Source organism: Mustela nigripes, chromosome 9 (assembly GCF_022355385.1).
Source record: "Mustela nigripes isolate SB6536 chromosome 9, MUSNIG.SB6536, whole genome shotgun sequence".
Lineage (NCBI taxonomy): Eukaryota > Metazoa > Chordata > Mammalia > Carnivora > Mustelidae > Mustela > Mustela nigripes.
Window position 1 is genome coordinate 9,876,790 of NC_081565.1, and position 14,776 is coordinate 9,891,565.

The window sequence follows — 14,776 nt, forward strand, 5'->3', positions numbered from 1 at the left end:
TATAGAAACTGGCCTGAATTCAAAGTATTTTCCATTGAGACTGCTGAAGTAATCTACTTGAACTTACCGTCTCTACATTCTGATCTTCACGCCCTATCTCCAAACCTGTATATCCCACTGCATATATTTCTCCAACCAAATGCTCTTCCTCTAGTGTCTCAAATTCTAAAATGAACAACACTGAATTATTTAACTCCATCTTCAAATGGGTATCTCCATTCCCCCAAGTCACCAGCAAGAAATTTCAGAAGCATTTTAGATTCTTCCCTCCATTTTTTTGGTGTCCAGTCAACAAGTATTTTGGTTTTCCATCTTCTAAATGTCTCAGACTTGCTCTCTTTACTCCATTGCCAGGAGTTCATTTACTTCCATTTTATTTCAAGCTGTCTTTTGTTTTTGGACAACTGTTGTAGTCTCTCTGGGCTCCTTGCCTCTAATAACTCCCCAAAGCAGATGTATTCTTGTCTCTTTAATGCCTGAAACTCCTCAGTGGTTTCCCTATCACCTTCAAGATGAAGTTCAAATTCATACATAGTACAGTGGTAAACTCTCATGGCCTTGGCACAGCTTCCCTGTCCAACCTCATCTCACTCTACTTTGCTAGACCCTGTGCTCCATCCACGCTGAACCTATTGCATTTCTGGAATGTGTTATATTCCTTCATGCCCACAGCTTTTTGCACTTGTCTCCTGTCTCTGAAATGTCTCATCTCTTCCTTTTGCTCCTGAGTTCTTCTAACAGGCTTTGAGCTTCCTTCAAGACCCCACTTACATGTTACTTTCAGGAAGCCCCCTTGACCTGACCTGCCCTTGTCATCCCCTCTACTCCTTACCCCTCCTGGCCAAGTTTGGTCCCTTATCTCCTCCTGACCTCTGTAATAGCACCTGTTTACACTGCATTGTTGGTGGTTTGCTTGTCTGTCTCACTAAACTGGGAGGCGTATGAAAGGCAGTAAAGAGTAGTAGTTGGGAACTCAGGTCAGGTTAAGGAGTCAGACCTAGATTCGATTCCTAACTTCATTGTTACTGTATGACTTGGGGCAAGTTCCTTTCCTATGCCTTAGTTCCCACATCTGTAAAATAGGAACTATACTTGTCTTATTAAAGCATGGGTCTCAGGTCCCCAATGTTCATCCTGAGGTTCGATTATTTAAGAGGACTCAGCGTGGTTTTACTTACTGCTGTCACTTATTATAGTGAAAGAATACAAAGCATAATCAGCAAGAGGAAAAGATGCATGAGGCAAAGCCTGGAGAAAACCAGGTGCAAGCTTCTAAAAGTCCTCTCCCCCTGGAGTTACATAGGACATGCTTAATTCCCCCAGAAAAAATTGTGACAGCACATGTAAAATGTTGTCTTCCAGGGAAACTCCTTGGAGACTCAGTGCCCAGGGATTTTATTGGGGCTCTTCACATAGGCACCGTCTGCCAAGCATTTACCAAAATTCCAGACCCCTGGAAGGAAAACAGGTGTTCAGCATAAACCATATTTTTGTACACAAACAGATTAGATACCGTGAACCTTTCTTATCAATAATAGTGGGAACCCTTTAAAGTCTAAGTTCCCATAGTTAAGCCCCAGGGCTGGCCTTACAGACAGACCTTGCTAAGAATCGTGATTGCAGGCCTGCAATGTTACCTCTTCTGCCTAATAAATAAAACATTTTGCATAGTGCCTGGCTCTTTAACAGGCATTTCATAATAGTAGCTGCTTCTCCTGCTGTTTTAGGTTGGGGACTCTGTTTCACCACTGTTCCCAGTGCTTAGCACAGCTGAAAAGCAGATGTCTTACTAACAGTAATAATCATAACTTCTAATATAGATAAGTATTGAAACTAATTATGTGCTATTCTGTGTTTTAGGGAGTTGACAAGTGTTGATTTATTTAATCCTCATCACAGCTGTGTGAGATTGATCATGTTTGTTGTCATAGTTTACTTATGATGAAATCAGTGCACAGAGAAGGTGACTAATGGGCCCAAGTTCTTATTTTCTAAGTGGTGAGGATGGAACTTTAACCCAGGTCCTCCACCTCCAGAGACTGCCTCTTATGTATAAACTAAACCAAGTCTAAATAAATGTTGGACTGGACAAGTGTCTAGATACATAAGTGAATATTTAAAGTGAATTTTGGGGGGACCTGGATGACTCAGTCATTAAGCATCTGCCTTTGGCTGGGGACATTATCCCCGGGTCCTGGGATCAAGGATCAAGCCCCACGTTGGGCTGTCTGCTCAGTGGGAAGCCTGCCTCTCTCTCTCCCACTCCCCCTGCTTGTGTTCCCCCTCTTGCTGTGTCTCTGACAAGTAAATAAAATCTTTAAAAAAATAAAAAATAAAGTGAATTTTCAACCACCTTTAAAGATACTTTGGGTATTAGATGGGGAAACATGACTAAAGACTAGATATTGGATAAAAATTTTTTAGGTGTGATAATGGTATTGTGGTTATAAAGGAAAATGACCTCATATTTGGGAAATGTTTATCAAAGTATTTAAGGCAAAATGTCATATCTGTTATTTATAGTACTTCAGTAAAATAATAAAGCAAATAGGGGAAAACATCAGCAATTATTAAAGTAGATGGAGAACGTTAATTAAACCATTCTCCCTACTCTTCTGTATTTTTAAAAATTTTATAATCCAAAAAAAAGATAAATAAGTTACTTGTTAGCAATAGTAAGCAGTGCCCAAAGTAATAGTAGTATCCAGACATTTTAAAATAGATTGTTGTGGGGACATCTGGGTGGCTCAGTTAAGCATCTGCCTTCAGCTCAGGGGATGATCTCAAGGTCTTGGGATTGAGCCCAAGGCCAAGCCCAAGGCTTCCTGCTCAGCAGGGAGTCCACTTCTCCCTCTCCCTCTGCCACTCCCTCTGCTTGTGCTCACTCACTCACTCACTCACTACCTCTCTCAAAGAAAATCTTTAAAAATTTTTTTTAAAATAAAGTAGATTGTTGAGGAAAATTGATGTTTAATTAATATGTTGATTATTGAACCCATGTTTTTTTTTTGAGAGATGTCCATTTTATTAAGGAAAACTTAAAATGAATCCGTATTATCTGGTAAAGTCTTTGATGCATTTAGACGGAAACTTTATCAATGTCAGTGATCAGTTCTTCACCAGCCTTTGACCCCTCGTTAAAGAACCTTCTGACCTTTTCTGCCAGGACTTTACCTTTGGAAAAATAAAATGATTTTCTTTTTTCTTTTTTAAGATTTTATTTATTTACTTGTTAGAGCACAAGCAGGGGAGCGGCAGGCAGAGGTAGAGGAAGGAGGAGGCTCCCCACCAAGCAAGGAGCCCGATGTGGGACTCGATCCCCGGGCCCTGGGATGACAGCCTGAGCTGAAGGCAGCAGCTTAACGGACTGAGCCACTGAGGCTGATTTTCTTATTACTGAAAATATATTCTTTGTATCATGTACTTGGTGTGATATGACCATAATGGATTTGTTTGCCATTATTTATTCTAATACTGTGTGTATACACACACACACACACACACAGTCCGTTTAGCATCTCCTACCTTTTCCACGTTGTAGAAGGGGATAGTGTTGCTCCTATTTCACAGGTAGAGAAGCTAGGACCTAGGTATGTTAAGAAGCTCTTCAGTGATCACATTTAAAGTATACTGAAAGCTGAAACAAGAGTTGTTGCTTTCCCATCCAGTATTGGGGTCGTCTCACATTGCTGAAAACCCATGTATGAATGTGGCCTCTTGTCTGTATTTCCACAGGCTTCCGATGGAAGCAGCTCCAGAGAAGATCTTTCATCCCAGCTCTTGAGAAGGAATGAACAGATCCGGAAACTTGAAGCCAGACTTTCTGGTATGTCTAAGACTTCATAAAAAGCAAGCAAAGAACACTCTCCTTGGCTGACCCTCTGTCTATGTCAAATAACGATATAGTGTCACCTTATGGTGATAGTGCTATATATTGACGTATTTCTTAGTCAAAATGGAGCAATTTGTGCCCTTTTGGTTCCCTCCTTTTGTTAGTGTACTGAAGACTGTAAACTCAAAAAGAATAAGTTGGGTTTTTCTGCTCCTGAGGTTTCTAGCCATGGATATAAAAGGTATTAAAAGTATACGTAGATGACATTTGACGATCTTCCACCTGTTAGCATAGCTGTCAGGGTAGGGGATAGTACTTACAGGGAATGGCCAACAGATGGATTCTTCAGCACTAGAGTGGCTACGTTGCCACTTGCTACAGCTGCATATCACTTGTGTAAGTGTCCTGGGTCTTTAGACCACTTTCCAGTGATACTCAACACCTGTATAGAAGCTGTAACTCTCATTATGTCTTTTGTGTGCAGTTTACAATTCACACAACTTCCATTATATCCTTGCCTGAGCAGGGCATGTTTGTGATAGAGTTGTGAGTTTCTTATTTTGGTTTCTGCCAGCGGATACATTTTGAAAGTTTCATCCTGTGAAGTGGTCAATGGCTTCTGTGTTTCTTTTTGTCCCTTGGCCTTATGCACATTTATTGGAGTGAAAGCAGTAGACTACAAAACTCTCCAAATTGTATACAAATACTTGTGTTTGTGAGGTTATCAAAGGTCCGTAGTCTAGCTCCCAGCTCCCGGTTGGTGCGCTATCTCCTTTTATCCTCACTGTAGCCTTACTAGGCTTAGCGAGGTTAAGGTCACCGAAGCAGTAAGTGGTGGAGCTCGGATCCAAACCCACATTTGCTTGCTAGAGTCCGTACTCTTAACTATAGTCTTCTTTAAATTCAGTTGTTAAATCCAATTATACCTACTTGTAACTAACATCAGGAACAGAGGTGAAATAACTTTACTTTTGTTTAATGTTGGGGAGAAAGCTACATGCCTTCCCTGACATAGAGACGGAAGAATTATTTGGGCTTGACTAAAATTAGGGAAGGGAGAGGGCAGAGAAAGGATACTTAGAAAGCCCAGTTGTGTCCTAGGTATCTTCCTCCAAGTTTCATATGAAAAACAGCAGCAGCAGGTACCTCTTCCTGAACCTCTTACTGAAGCGTGTCCGCTGCTTCTGGCATAGGAAAACACCTAATTTGTTATCTAATTAGGACACAGAAAGCAGTTTACTAAGTGCGTTTGAGGCCATTGTAATTAATACCATCATTTGCTAAGTAATGAAACTAATATTTGGGATCAATAATTTGCTTATGGTCTCTCAGCTACAGACTGACAGCTGGGATTTGGCCCAAGCCTGCCTACTTTTCCACTGCATCATACTATCTTTGGCCACCCAGATAATTAATTCTGACTTTCACCTTTAATTTGGCATAGGAAGCTCAGTTCCCATATAGAAAGGAAGCTGACTTTTCTAGAAAATAAAGTACTTTGAAGGTAAAGACCATCCTGTGGTAAGGTGTTTGCTATTGTCCCAACCACTGTTAACACAGCTGTATGAACTGTGAGCTGTTCAGTGAGTTCCTTTCACCCTGTCCTATCGCTAATACTGGAAGGGGAAGTGAAAACGGAGGTTTGAAATTAACGAGCAGGGCGTTTCTGATGATCAGACCAGGCCCACTTCTTGCTCTCTATCCAGGCTAAACAGACCTGCCTGTTTGTATTCACCATTTACACCGTGGATGGTTTGTACTATACCTGTTTGCTTGTGTTGTTCATTGTTAATGGGAGGCTGTCTGCCTAGCTTTCCTTAACAGCAATGGTTTTCGGGTTGAGAAAATCATCATCACTTTCACTCATTTTTTTGTTTAATTAACTTCCTTTCCTGATGTTTGTCCATTCCTGGTATGTGCGTCACCCTCCTCACCCAAGACTATGCTGAACAGGTCCGAAACTTGCAGAAGATAAAAGAGAAGCTTGAAATTGCATTAGAAAAACACCAGGATTGTACGTATTTTTTTCCTGCTTTTTTTCAATCTTTTCAGGGTTTAGTTTTTGGTTTTTTTTAATGAAACCATAGTGTATTGGCTAAGTTTGTCCATCATAGTTCAAATCTTTTTAAGTGTACTTCTTAATCAGAGTGGTAAAACATTTGTCTGATATTTATAAGCATACAATTCTGTTGATGTTGTGTTACGGGCATGCTTCTTAGGAGAAGGTCATTATGTGTACTAGCTTGTCTTCATCCGGTTTTCCAGTTTATTGGCTGCCCTTTGATGTTAGTAAAATCATGTTCCTGGCCCTTAAGCCTAGATTAGGAGCCTTGTTCTAGCCGTAGCTTCATGCTGCTGTATTCAGAATGGGGGGAAATTTTTGGCTGTCATCACTTCTCCAGCAATAGAACATACATTTTATTTGGTCTGTCCTAATTCATATATTCTCCTTTGGATTCAATCCAAGAAAGATGCTAAAGAAGTTTTCTGTTGACATATACTTAAAAAATTTTAAAGGAAAACGAAGTGAAAGAAAGGTTTTTTGTTTTGCATAGTTTTGAATTTTATTTTTAATTCTGATAAAGTATGCTAGTAACCATCACTTAGCAACAGCGTTAGCCTCTTCTAGCAACCTACCTACTATCATTGTACTGTTGAAAAAGTTACCTTTTGGCATCTTCCTAAATGTATATACTTGCTTATTACCAAAATAGAACAAGAGAAAGCAAAAAAACAGCTATGCTCTAATGCTAAGCCCAAAAGATTCTGGGATAATGTTGAGACGGATCAGGTTTTTCCCAGTCTCATTATCCACTTACTTGACCTTGATCTTTTTTGTTAGGTTACAGTTGTAAAATAATCACATGGGCTGTTTGTCATGCCGTTTCTGAAATATTGCCATATCTCAAATAGAGCCTCTTTGTTAACAGCTTCCATGCGGAAATTTCAAGAGCAGAATGAGACATTCCAAGCCAACAGAGCCAAAATGGCAGAAGGACTGGCTTTGGCATTAGCCAGAAAGGACCAGGTATTTTATATGTGACGCCCAAGACTGGTGGAAAGATTTCACTTAGTGACGTGATTTCAAAAATCATGACGTAAACCTGGTAGAAAATATCTGCAGCCTAGGAGAAAAGGAATGCTCTGTAATTTACATTTGTAATCGTGAGATGCATCCAGAATAGAGAATATCATTCTGTCATTCTGTGTAACTTTGTGACAGGGAGAAGGGAAATGATGTGTTCTATCTGGTGGCATATCCCAAAAGAAGGGAAATGGTCTCTGTCCTCTAAAAACCTGTGTTAAGGCCTAGACCCCTAAACCCCAAACATTTGCCTCTTAGAGTAGAGAATGCTCTCAAGCCCAGCTTCTATGATGTACATAGTTCTTACGGTCTGTTTCCTAGTGTCTTTAACCCCAGTGAGTTAGACAAAAGAACTCCTGTAATCTCACTAGAACCATCCATTGATAGATGCTGAATGAATAACAGTAAGAAAGGAAAATAGTACTATTACCACCTATTACAGTAATTATGAAGTAAATATTTCTTTCGATGGCATTTTAAATTTAAGAAAAACATCAAGATATTATACTAGTAATCTTGATTTATTAAGACAGGATCAATTTATTATGTTTCACTTAAGAATATATATATAATTCATCTATAGTTGGTGAGTTGGTTGGTTTTAAAGTGAGTATTTTAAAGGGAGTATTAGGACATTTGCTAGCCAGAAAAAGACATTATTCACCAATACCTATTAGATAACTATGGTGTAAATGTACATAAATGATGATATCATCTAAAATTGGTGAATTTTGATTGTAGGCACTTGGAATATGGCTTTTTGTACCGATGGTTATTTTTCCTCCTGTGATTTGTGAATAAGGGGAATCATATACCAGATGGCATAAAGCATATTGGTAAAATCAAGATAAGAAGGAAAATAATTATCAGGGGCTGGCGAGGGTGGTCCCTTTTACCTTCATTAAATTAGTTTCTAAATATCAATTATAGTTACCAACTCAGCTGCCCCAGCTACCCACTCCCAAGAGATAATAATAGTATTCATGGAAAAACACTCAGGAATAAAGTGAAAAGCTGCATCAGAACACCACACTACAACTTTGTTGGGTGCTCTGCTTCGTAAAAATCTGCAGGTTTATATGTGTGTTCTAGAAGTTTCTATAAAATTCATTTTCTTCTCCTTTTAGGACTCTTGGTTCTCTTAATACTAAGCCAACTTTATGGGGTTTTTTTATTTGCTGTTTTGATTGGTTGCTTGCTTGCTTTGCAGGGGAGTTAGGTTGTTTTGTTTTCTGAAAACCTTATGTTACTGATACTCTTTCCTGGAAACTGTACCTTTTTGTTGTTTTATTTTAGGAATGGTCAGAAAAAATGGATCAGCTTGAAAAGGTTAGTTCATCTTTTATTTTTATCTCAGTATGAATGTTGGCCTCTCCTCAGGACTTGGAAAATGGCTTTTCCGGTACCCAGTGTACAGATCACTCTACCACCTCTTAGACTTGGGGTGCTGGTTGAGTTGACACTGACTTGAAAAGCTCATGGCTGCCCTTGCTTGAGGGCATGCTGGATGTCTTTGGTTTGCCCCTCCCACTGTCCTCTCCTCCCTTATCTTACCTTTCTCCATGTCCCTGGAGGCTGACGGAAACTGCGGCAGCCAGGCTCCATTGCCCTCTGGTTTCCAACTGGGTTCTGCCAGTGGGGGAACTCCAAAGGAATTGTGGGTGGCCGGGATTTATTCCTCCAGCCTTCTCCATGTGGGGTCCCTTCAGGTTATTTGTATCCCATGGCCAAAGGTCACAGCTTTAGTTGGATATTCCTGGGTCTCTTGTAACCTCTACATTCCCTTTGTCCCTTCCTGCCCAACTGTTACGAGCACATTAGCTTTGTGCTTTCTTACTCACCCACAGCTTTCAAAAGTCCCTTTATTAAACTCTTCTCAAAATACCCAATTTGAGACTGCCATCTGTTTCCTGCTGGGGCCCTAATTGGCACTGTGGTAATGTTAGGAATACTTTTTGAGGAGGCAGTGGGGAAGGAGGGCATTTTTCAAGGCTCAGCATTGAGCAGATAAGAGCATTTCTTGGCTAAACACGGACGAGGAAAATTGATTACTCTAGCACCATAGCTTGTGTAACACTGTGTAGGTGTTAATGTAATGTATTCCTGGCTCCCAGACATGAACAGGAAGATGAAATTTCAGGCCTATAGTTAGAAAAACATTTTAATTTAAAAGTCCGCTCCCTCAGCCCAAATTATATGCTGCTACCTAATTCATTTTTTGTTTTCATCAAATACTCCTAAATTACTCTTTGGGGTAAAAAATTATTTCTTAGATTGATAAATTCAGTTGCAAAATAAAAAATTTACTGTTTGGCCACCTGGGTTCCTCAGTCAGTTAAGTGTCTGCCTCCGGCTCAGGTCAGTATCTCAGAGTCCTGTGATTGAGTCCCACACTGGGCCCCCCAGGGAGCCTGCTTCTCCCTCTGCCTCTCATGAATAAATAAATAAAATCTTTTTTTTAAATGAATAAAAAAACCTCATTTCTAAATATATATACAAACACCACATACACACACACACACACGTGTATTTATACTGTTCATTTTATTAAGCAGATGAGTTTTATTGTTGTTGTATTCTTGGAATAAAACTCCAAGTTAAATCAGTTCTCTTTGTGTGTTCTAGAAATCTAGTTATCAATTTATCAAAGAATGCTTGAACATATTTTTGTAAGGAAAGAATTATAGACAAAAGCTATCTCCCAAAGAAACTTGTGCTTAAAAAAAATCTGAACATGGTGTTAATGATGGTCTTCTTAAATATGGAGGTATTGGTTAGGTTAAAGTTTTCTTTTCTTAAAAGAAACTCGTAAGATTATAGTAGTTGAAATTCTCATTGAACTGTTTTTTGTCTTTTAAAATTGTTAAGGAAACATGCAGGACTGAACTAAGTAAAACCACCGACAGTGCACTAAGGCGATCCCCACCCCCTCTTCCCTGCCCAAAAAGGGACTGGGAAATATTTTAGACCCAGAAGAGCAGTGAGACATCTATGTAGGTCTTTGAAGCCACTGTCATTTTTGGAACTGTTATTTTTAGACTGTTTAGATTTCTTTTCAATCAGGAATTAGAAACTGTAGCAGCAGGGTTTGTCCTGAAAAGAGTCTATCTTGGGAAGCTGTCATTTAGTAAATTGTAACCTGCTGACACCAGTCATGTCTAATTTTTGTTGACTTCCTAACTGAAATTGCGAACTGACATTACTTAAATGCATCTCATTTTTTCAGGGTACTCAGTTTTACTCCAGTTACTCACGTTGCTCATCCAGTTCAATATGCTACTGAGAACAGACCGGGAAAATGAGGATCTGCGATTTCTAATCAAACTTAAGAACTTTTAATGTCAAGCAGTTGTTGCTTTTATTCCCCTTATTCATAGCTGGCTCATTTAAAACACATGTATTTTTAACTTAAAGAGAGTTAGATAATGCTGTATTGGTCATATCACCATAAAGCTTCCTGTTATCTACTATTGTCTGCTGACAAGAGAGTTTTTGAAAGATTTTTTTTTTTTTAAAGACTTTATTTATTTGACAGAGATGACAAGTAGACAGAGAGGCAGGCAGAGAGAGAGGAAGGGAAGCAGGCTCCCTGCTGAGCAGAGAGCTTGATCCCAGGACCCTGGAATCATGACCTGAGCTGAAGGCAGAGGCTTTAACCCACTGAGCCACCCGGGCGCCTGAAAGATTTTTCTTTATTAAGTAATCTGCTGGGGGCACCTGGCCGGCTCAGTCTGTGGAGCTAGCAGTCTGTGATCTCAGGGTCGTGAGTTTGAGCCCCATGTTGCGGGGAGATTACTTAAAAATAAAATCTTTAAAAGAAATAACAATTCTGCTGAATAAAAATAAAAACTTTCTGTAGATTTTATTAAAAAGCATTCTGCATACATAATAAGGATTTGTGGTGTCTTCGTTGCCTGAGATGATGTCTTCTTCCTCCAAATAGGAGAAAAGGTTTCTGACAGCTCAGTTACAGGAAATGAAGAACCAGAGTTTGAATCTTTTCCAAAGGAGGGATGAAATGGATGAATTAGAGGGGTTCCAGCAACAGGAACTAAGTAAAGTAAAGCACATGGTACGCATTTTTATTTTCATAGCTACGTGCTGTATAGATGATGAATTGCTCTGATTTTACTAGTTATCACTCTCTACTTGCTGATGAACATACCCTAGTAGTCTTTGATATTAATCATATGTGTTTATTTTTCAATTTAGCAAAGTGGGGAAGTTCTGTTTGAAATGTGCTTCCTTTTCTTTTTCTTTCTTACTACTGGGCCCCTTATAAGCCCACAAAATTGTTAGGAAAGTTTGACTTGTTGGTCCATGTTTTTAAAAATAAGTCTCAGTAGTATTTCTTAGTAGTGGCCCAGTGAAACTTTGTATCTTTTTATCAGCTTTTAAAAAAAGAAGAAAGTCTGGGGAAAATGGAGCAAGAGTTGGAGGCTCGAACCAGAGAACTTAGTCACACCCGGGAGGAGTTGATGACCTCCAGTCAGATGTCATCAGACTTGAGCCAGAAGCTAGAAGAATTGCAGAGACACTGCTCAGCGCTGGAAGAGCAGAGGTTCTTGCTTGGTCTGTGGGGCCCGTGGGAAGCGGTGTTAGCTCTGGCTACAGCTTGCCTGCCTCTCCCCACTGCTCTTTGCAACACTTTCTGATCTCAGTTCTGGCAAAGGCTTCTAGACTACCTGCCCAGGGCTTGAGACCCTCCTTCCCCTCACCTGCTTAGGTTCAGCTTCCAAGCCTGCCAAGTGATCCAGATATGTTTTTGTTTCTAAGCTATTGAGTAACCAAAAGGAGACAGCGATTTTTTGCTTAAACCTGGGTGGGATTTTTTCTCCGGGCTTCTACTTCAGAAAGAGCCACGGGGTCTTCTCCATTGATAATCTTCCAATGACTAGCATTTGCAGCCCTGACATGTAAAGAACCATCTGTATTTTTCCTGTAGAAGAATGTCTCTTAGATGAGATTTTCAAATGTGTTTATTGCCTGCTTTCTTTCAATGAAGAGATCATGTGACAGCTTCAAACACAGGTGTGGAAAATAAGATCTCAGCCCTGGAGCAAAAGGAACAAGAGCTCCAAGCATTCATTCAGCAGCTTTCCATGGATTTGCAGAAGGTGAGTGGAGTACTAGGAGTGGATCCAGGTTGCCAGCATTCATGAATGGGGTAGAAACTAAATCTGTCAGAAATTTCTGTCTCAGGGTGGCTGCTGAAACTTCTCTTTCTCCTGCAGCCTAAGTGACCCTAGTTCCCAGTCTAGCCAGGCTGCCTTCTCATGGGTGGTCACACAGCTGAACAGAAGAGGTCAGTGTTGTCCTGGTAGGAAGTCTCAAAGCGCGCCATTTGATCTGCTCACATTTGTCTTTAAGTACTACATGGTGGGCCTTGAGCATAAGAAAATGTAGCATTCGCGGTTGATGTGGCCTAATCCAGTTTGTTCCAAATGATAATCCTTGGGGTGCCCGAGTGGCTCAGTCGTTAAGCGTCTGCCTTCAGCTCAGGTCATGATCCCAGGGTCCTGACATCAAGCCCTGAGATGGGCTCCCTGCTTGGCGGGAAGCCTGCTCCCTCTTCCTCTCCCCATCCTTATGTTCCCTCTCTCCCTGTGTCTCTGTCTGGCAAGTAAATAAATAAAATCTTCAAAAAAAAAAAAAAGGTAATCCTTATAATTCATTTGTTCATTTGGCCAACATACATTTACTTCCTTCCTATTATAGGTCTGTGCTGTCTTGAGACTATAAAGAATAAAAAATATTGTTATTGACTGTAGACTAGTGTTCCTCAGTGGTATGTTTCTTCCTGTCATTTTGAATAGAACAGTTGTACCGTATGATTGTCCCGCGCATTGCAGGACACTCAGCTTTCCTGGCCTCTGCGATCTTAGTGCTGGTAGCACCTTCAGGCATTGGCAGTCACGCCCTTCCATCATATGAAAAAACACCCCCTGGGGGGTGCTATGACCAACCCTACCCTCATCCCTTGAGAACTGCTAGTCCCAAGTGCAGCAGAGACTTAGAGCATCATTATAGTAGAGGAAGATTTGTGTGAGGAGAAGTCTGTACACCCCTTGCAAACCATGATGTGTGCTGTGAAGGAAAACTACAGGGTGATGTGGGATCCTTTAACAGCATCAGATCAGATCGAGCCTTGGAGTCGGACAATACTTCCCGTGAGGAAGTAACATTTGAGCTGGGGAGGGGCAGTGGGAGAGAATTTGAAGCAAGAACAGTGAGCAGTTTGAACCATAAGCCCAGAAACCCTGAGGCAGTAGGAAGAGCCCATTCAGGGAACCGGAGGAGAGGACACACTGAGTGAGAGAAGAACGGGTTGGTTGGGGAGGCAACCACTGAATGGGTTTCCAGGTAGGAAGCTCTTGTACCTGTCCAAGCATGAGATAGTGGCTTTGACAGGAGTGGCGATGAAGATAATGGGGGAGTAGACAGACGGATGAAGTCGTGAGGAGACTGACCCACTGGCTAATGTAATGGATGTAGGAGAAGAACAAGAGAAAAAGAAGTTTCGGTGATGATTGATCAAATGAGCAGCTGATGGTGTCAGTCACTGGGCTACGAGTGCCAGAGGAAAGACAGTTTTTTCACGAAGATCGTGAGTTTTGAGTCAGTTTTTTTGTTGTCCTTATGGTTATTGAATAGATGGAACATTTATTTCAGGTAGCAAGTGTAACAAGGCAGTGAGCTCCTATGTAGCTAACCCACAGGTTAAAAAGAATAATATGCTTCCCTCTGAGCTTGCCCATGTGCCATTCACTGTTCCATCACATTGCTTTTTCTTTTGTAAACAATCTAGAAACTGTTCTGTTCCCTTTTTAGTTTTTGCTTTATAATTTTACTATTAATTTATCCCTAAACTGTATGTATCTTCTGTTGTCTCCCATGCTTGTTAAAAATTACATAAATTATGCTGTAGGTATTCTTAAAACTTGATTTTGGTGCCCAACATTGTATTCCTAAAAAACGTGCATATGGGTCATGCAGCTGTGATTTGTTCTTTCTTCAACCATGTAGTATGAGGTTACCAAAATGTATCCATTCCATTGACCATCAACATTGCGGTGTTTCTGGTCTTTTACTATTACCAACAAGGCTACTGCGAACTTTCATCTACCTGTGCAAGTTACTCTAGAGTACATTTAAGATGTGGAAAGCTTGGGGGTGTCTGGCTGGTTCAGTCAGTAAAATGTGAGACTCTTGATTTTGGGATTGTGAGTTCAAGCCCCACATTGGGTGTAGAGATTACTTGTTTTGTTTTGTTTTAAGATTTTATTTATTTGAGAGAGAAAGGGAAAGTGAGAGAGAGCATGAGAGGGGAGAAGGTCACAGGGAGAAGCAGACTCCCCTTGGAACTAGGAGCCCGATGTGGGACTCAGTCCCAGGATCCCGGGATCATGACCTGAGCTAAAGGCAGTCGTTTAACCAACTGGGCCACCCGGGCACCTGGGTGTGGAGATTACTTAAAAATAAAATCTTTTAGAGGCGCCTGGGTGGCTCAGTTGGTTGGGTGTCTGCCTTTGGCTTAGATCATGATCCCAGAGTCCTGGGATCAGGCCCCACATCAGGCTCTCTGCTCGGCAGGGAGCCTGTTTCTCCCTCTCTCTCATATGCCTGCCTTCACCCCCGCCCCCAGCTTGTGTACTCTCTCAAGCGCGTGCTTTCTCTCTCTCTCTCTCTCTCTCTCTGTGTGTCAAATAAATAAATAAATAAACCTTTTTAAAAATTTTGAAAATCTTTGAAAAAAGTTTTGTACTGGGACACCTGGGTGGCTCAGTTGGTTAAGCGGCTGCCTTCGGCTCAGGTCACGATCCCAGGATGCTGGGATCATGACCTGAGCCGAAGGCAGC

At 40.9% G+C, this 14,776-nt stretch overlaps 1 protein-coding gene across 2 annotated transcripts in view; it reads left to right on the forward strand.

Moving 5' to 3' along the window:
* The window catches only part of GOLGA1 (golgin A1), a 47,972-nt gene that overhangs the window by 3,435 nt on the left and 29,761 nt on the right, over positions 1-14,776 (forward strand). The window contains exons 4-10 of one of the 2 annotated variants that reach the window (XM_059410825.1): positions 3,736-3,826; positions 5,772-5,846; positions 6,763-6,860; positions 8,214-8,246; positions 10,861-10,989; positions 11,309-11,478; positions 11,923-12,034. In XM_059410825.1, the coding sequence (XP_059266808.1) occupies positions 3,736-3,826; positions 5,772-5,846; positions 6,763-6,860; positions 8,214-8,246; positions 10,861-10,989; positions 11,309-11,478; positions 11,923-12,034 (708 nt within the window). The remainder of the gene's footprint in view (positions 1-3,735; positions 3,827-5,771; positions 5,847-6,762; positions 6,861-8,213; positions 8,247-10,860; positions 10,990-11,308; positions 11,479-11,922; positions 12,035-14,776) is intronic. The other variant, XM_059410826.1, reaches the window with a different exon arrangement.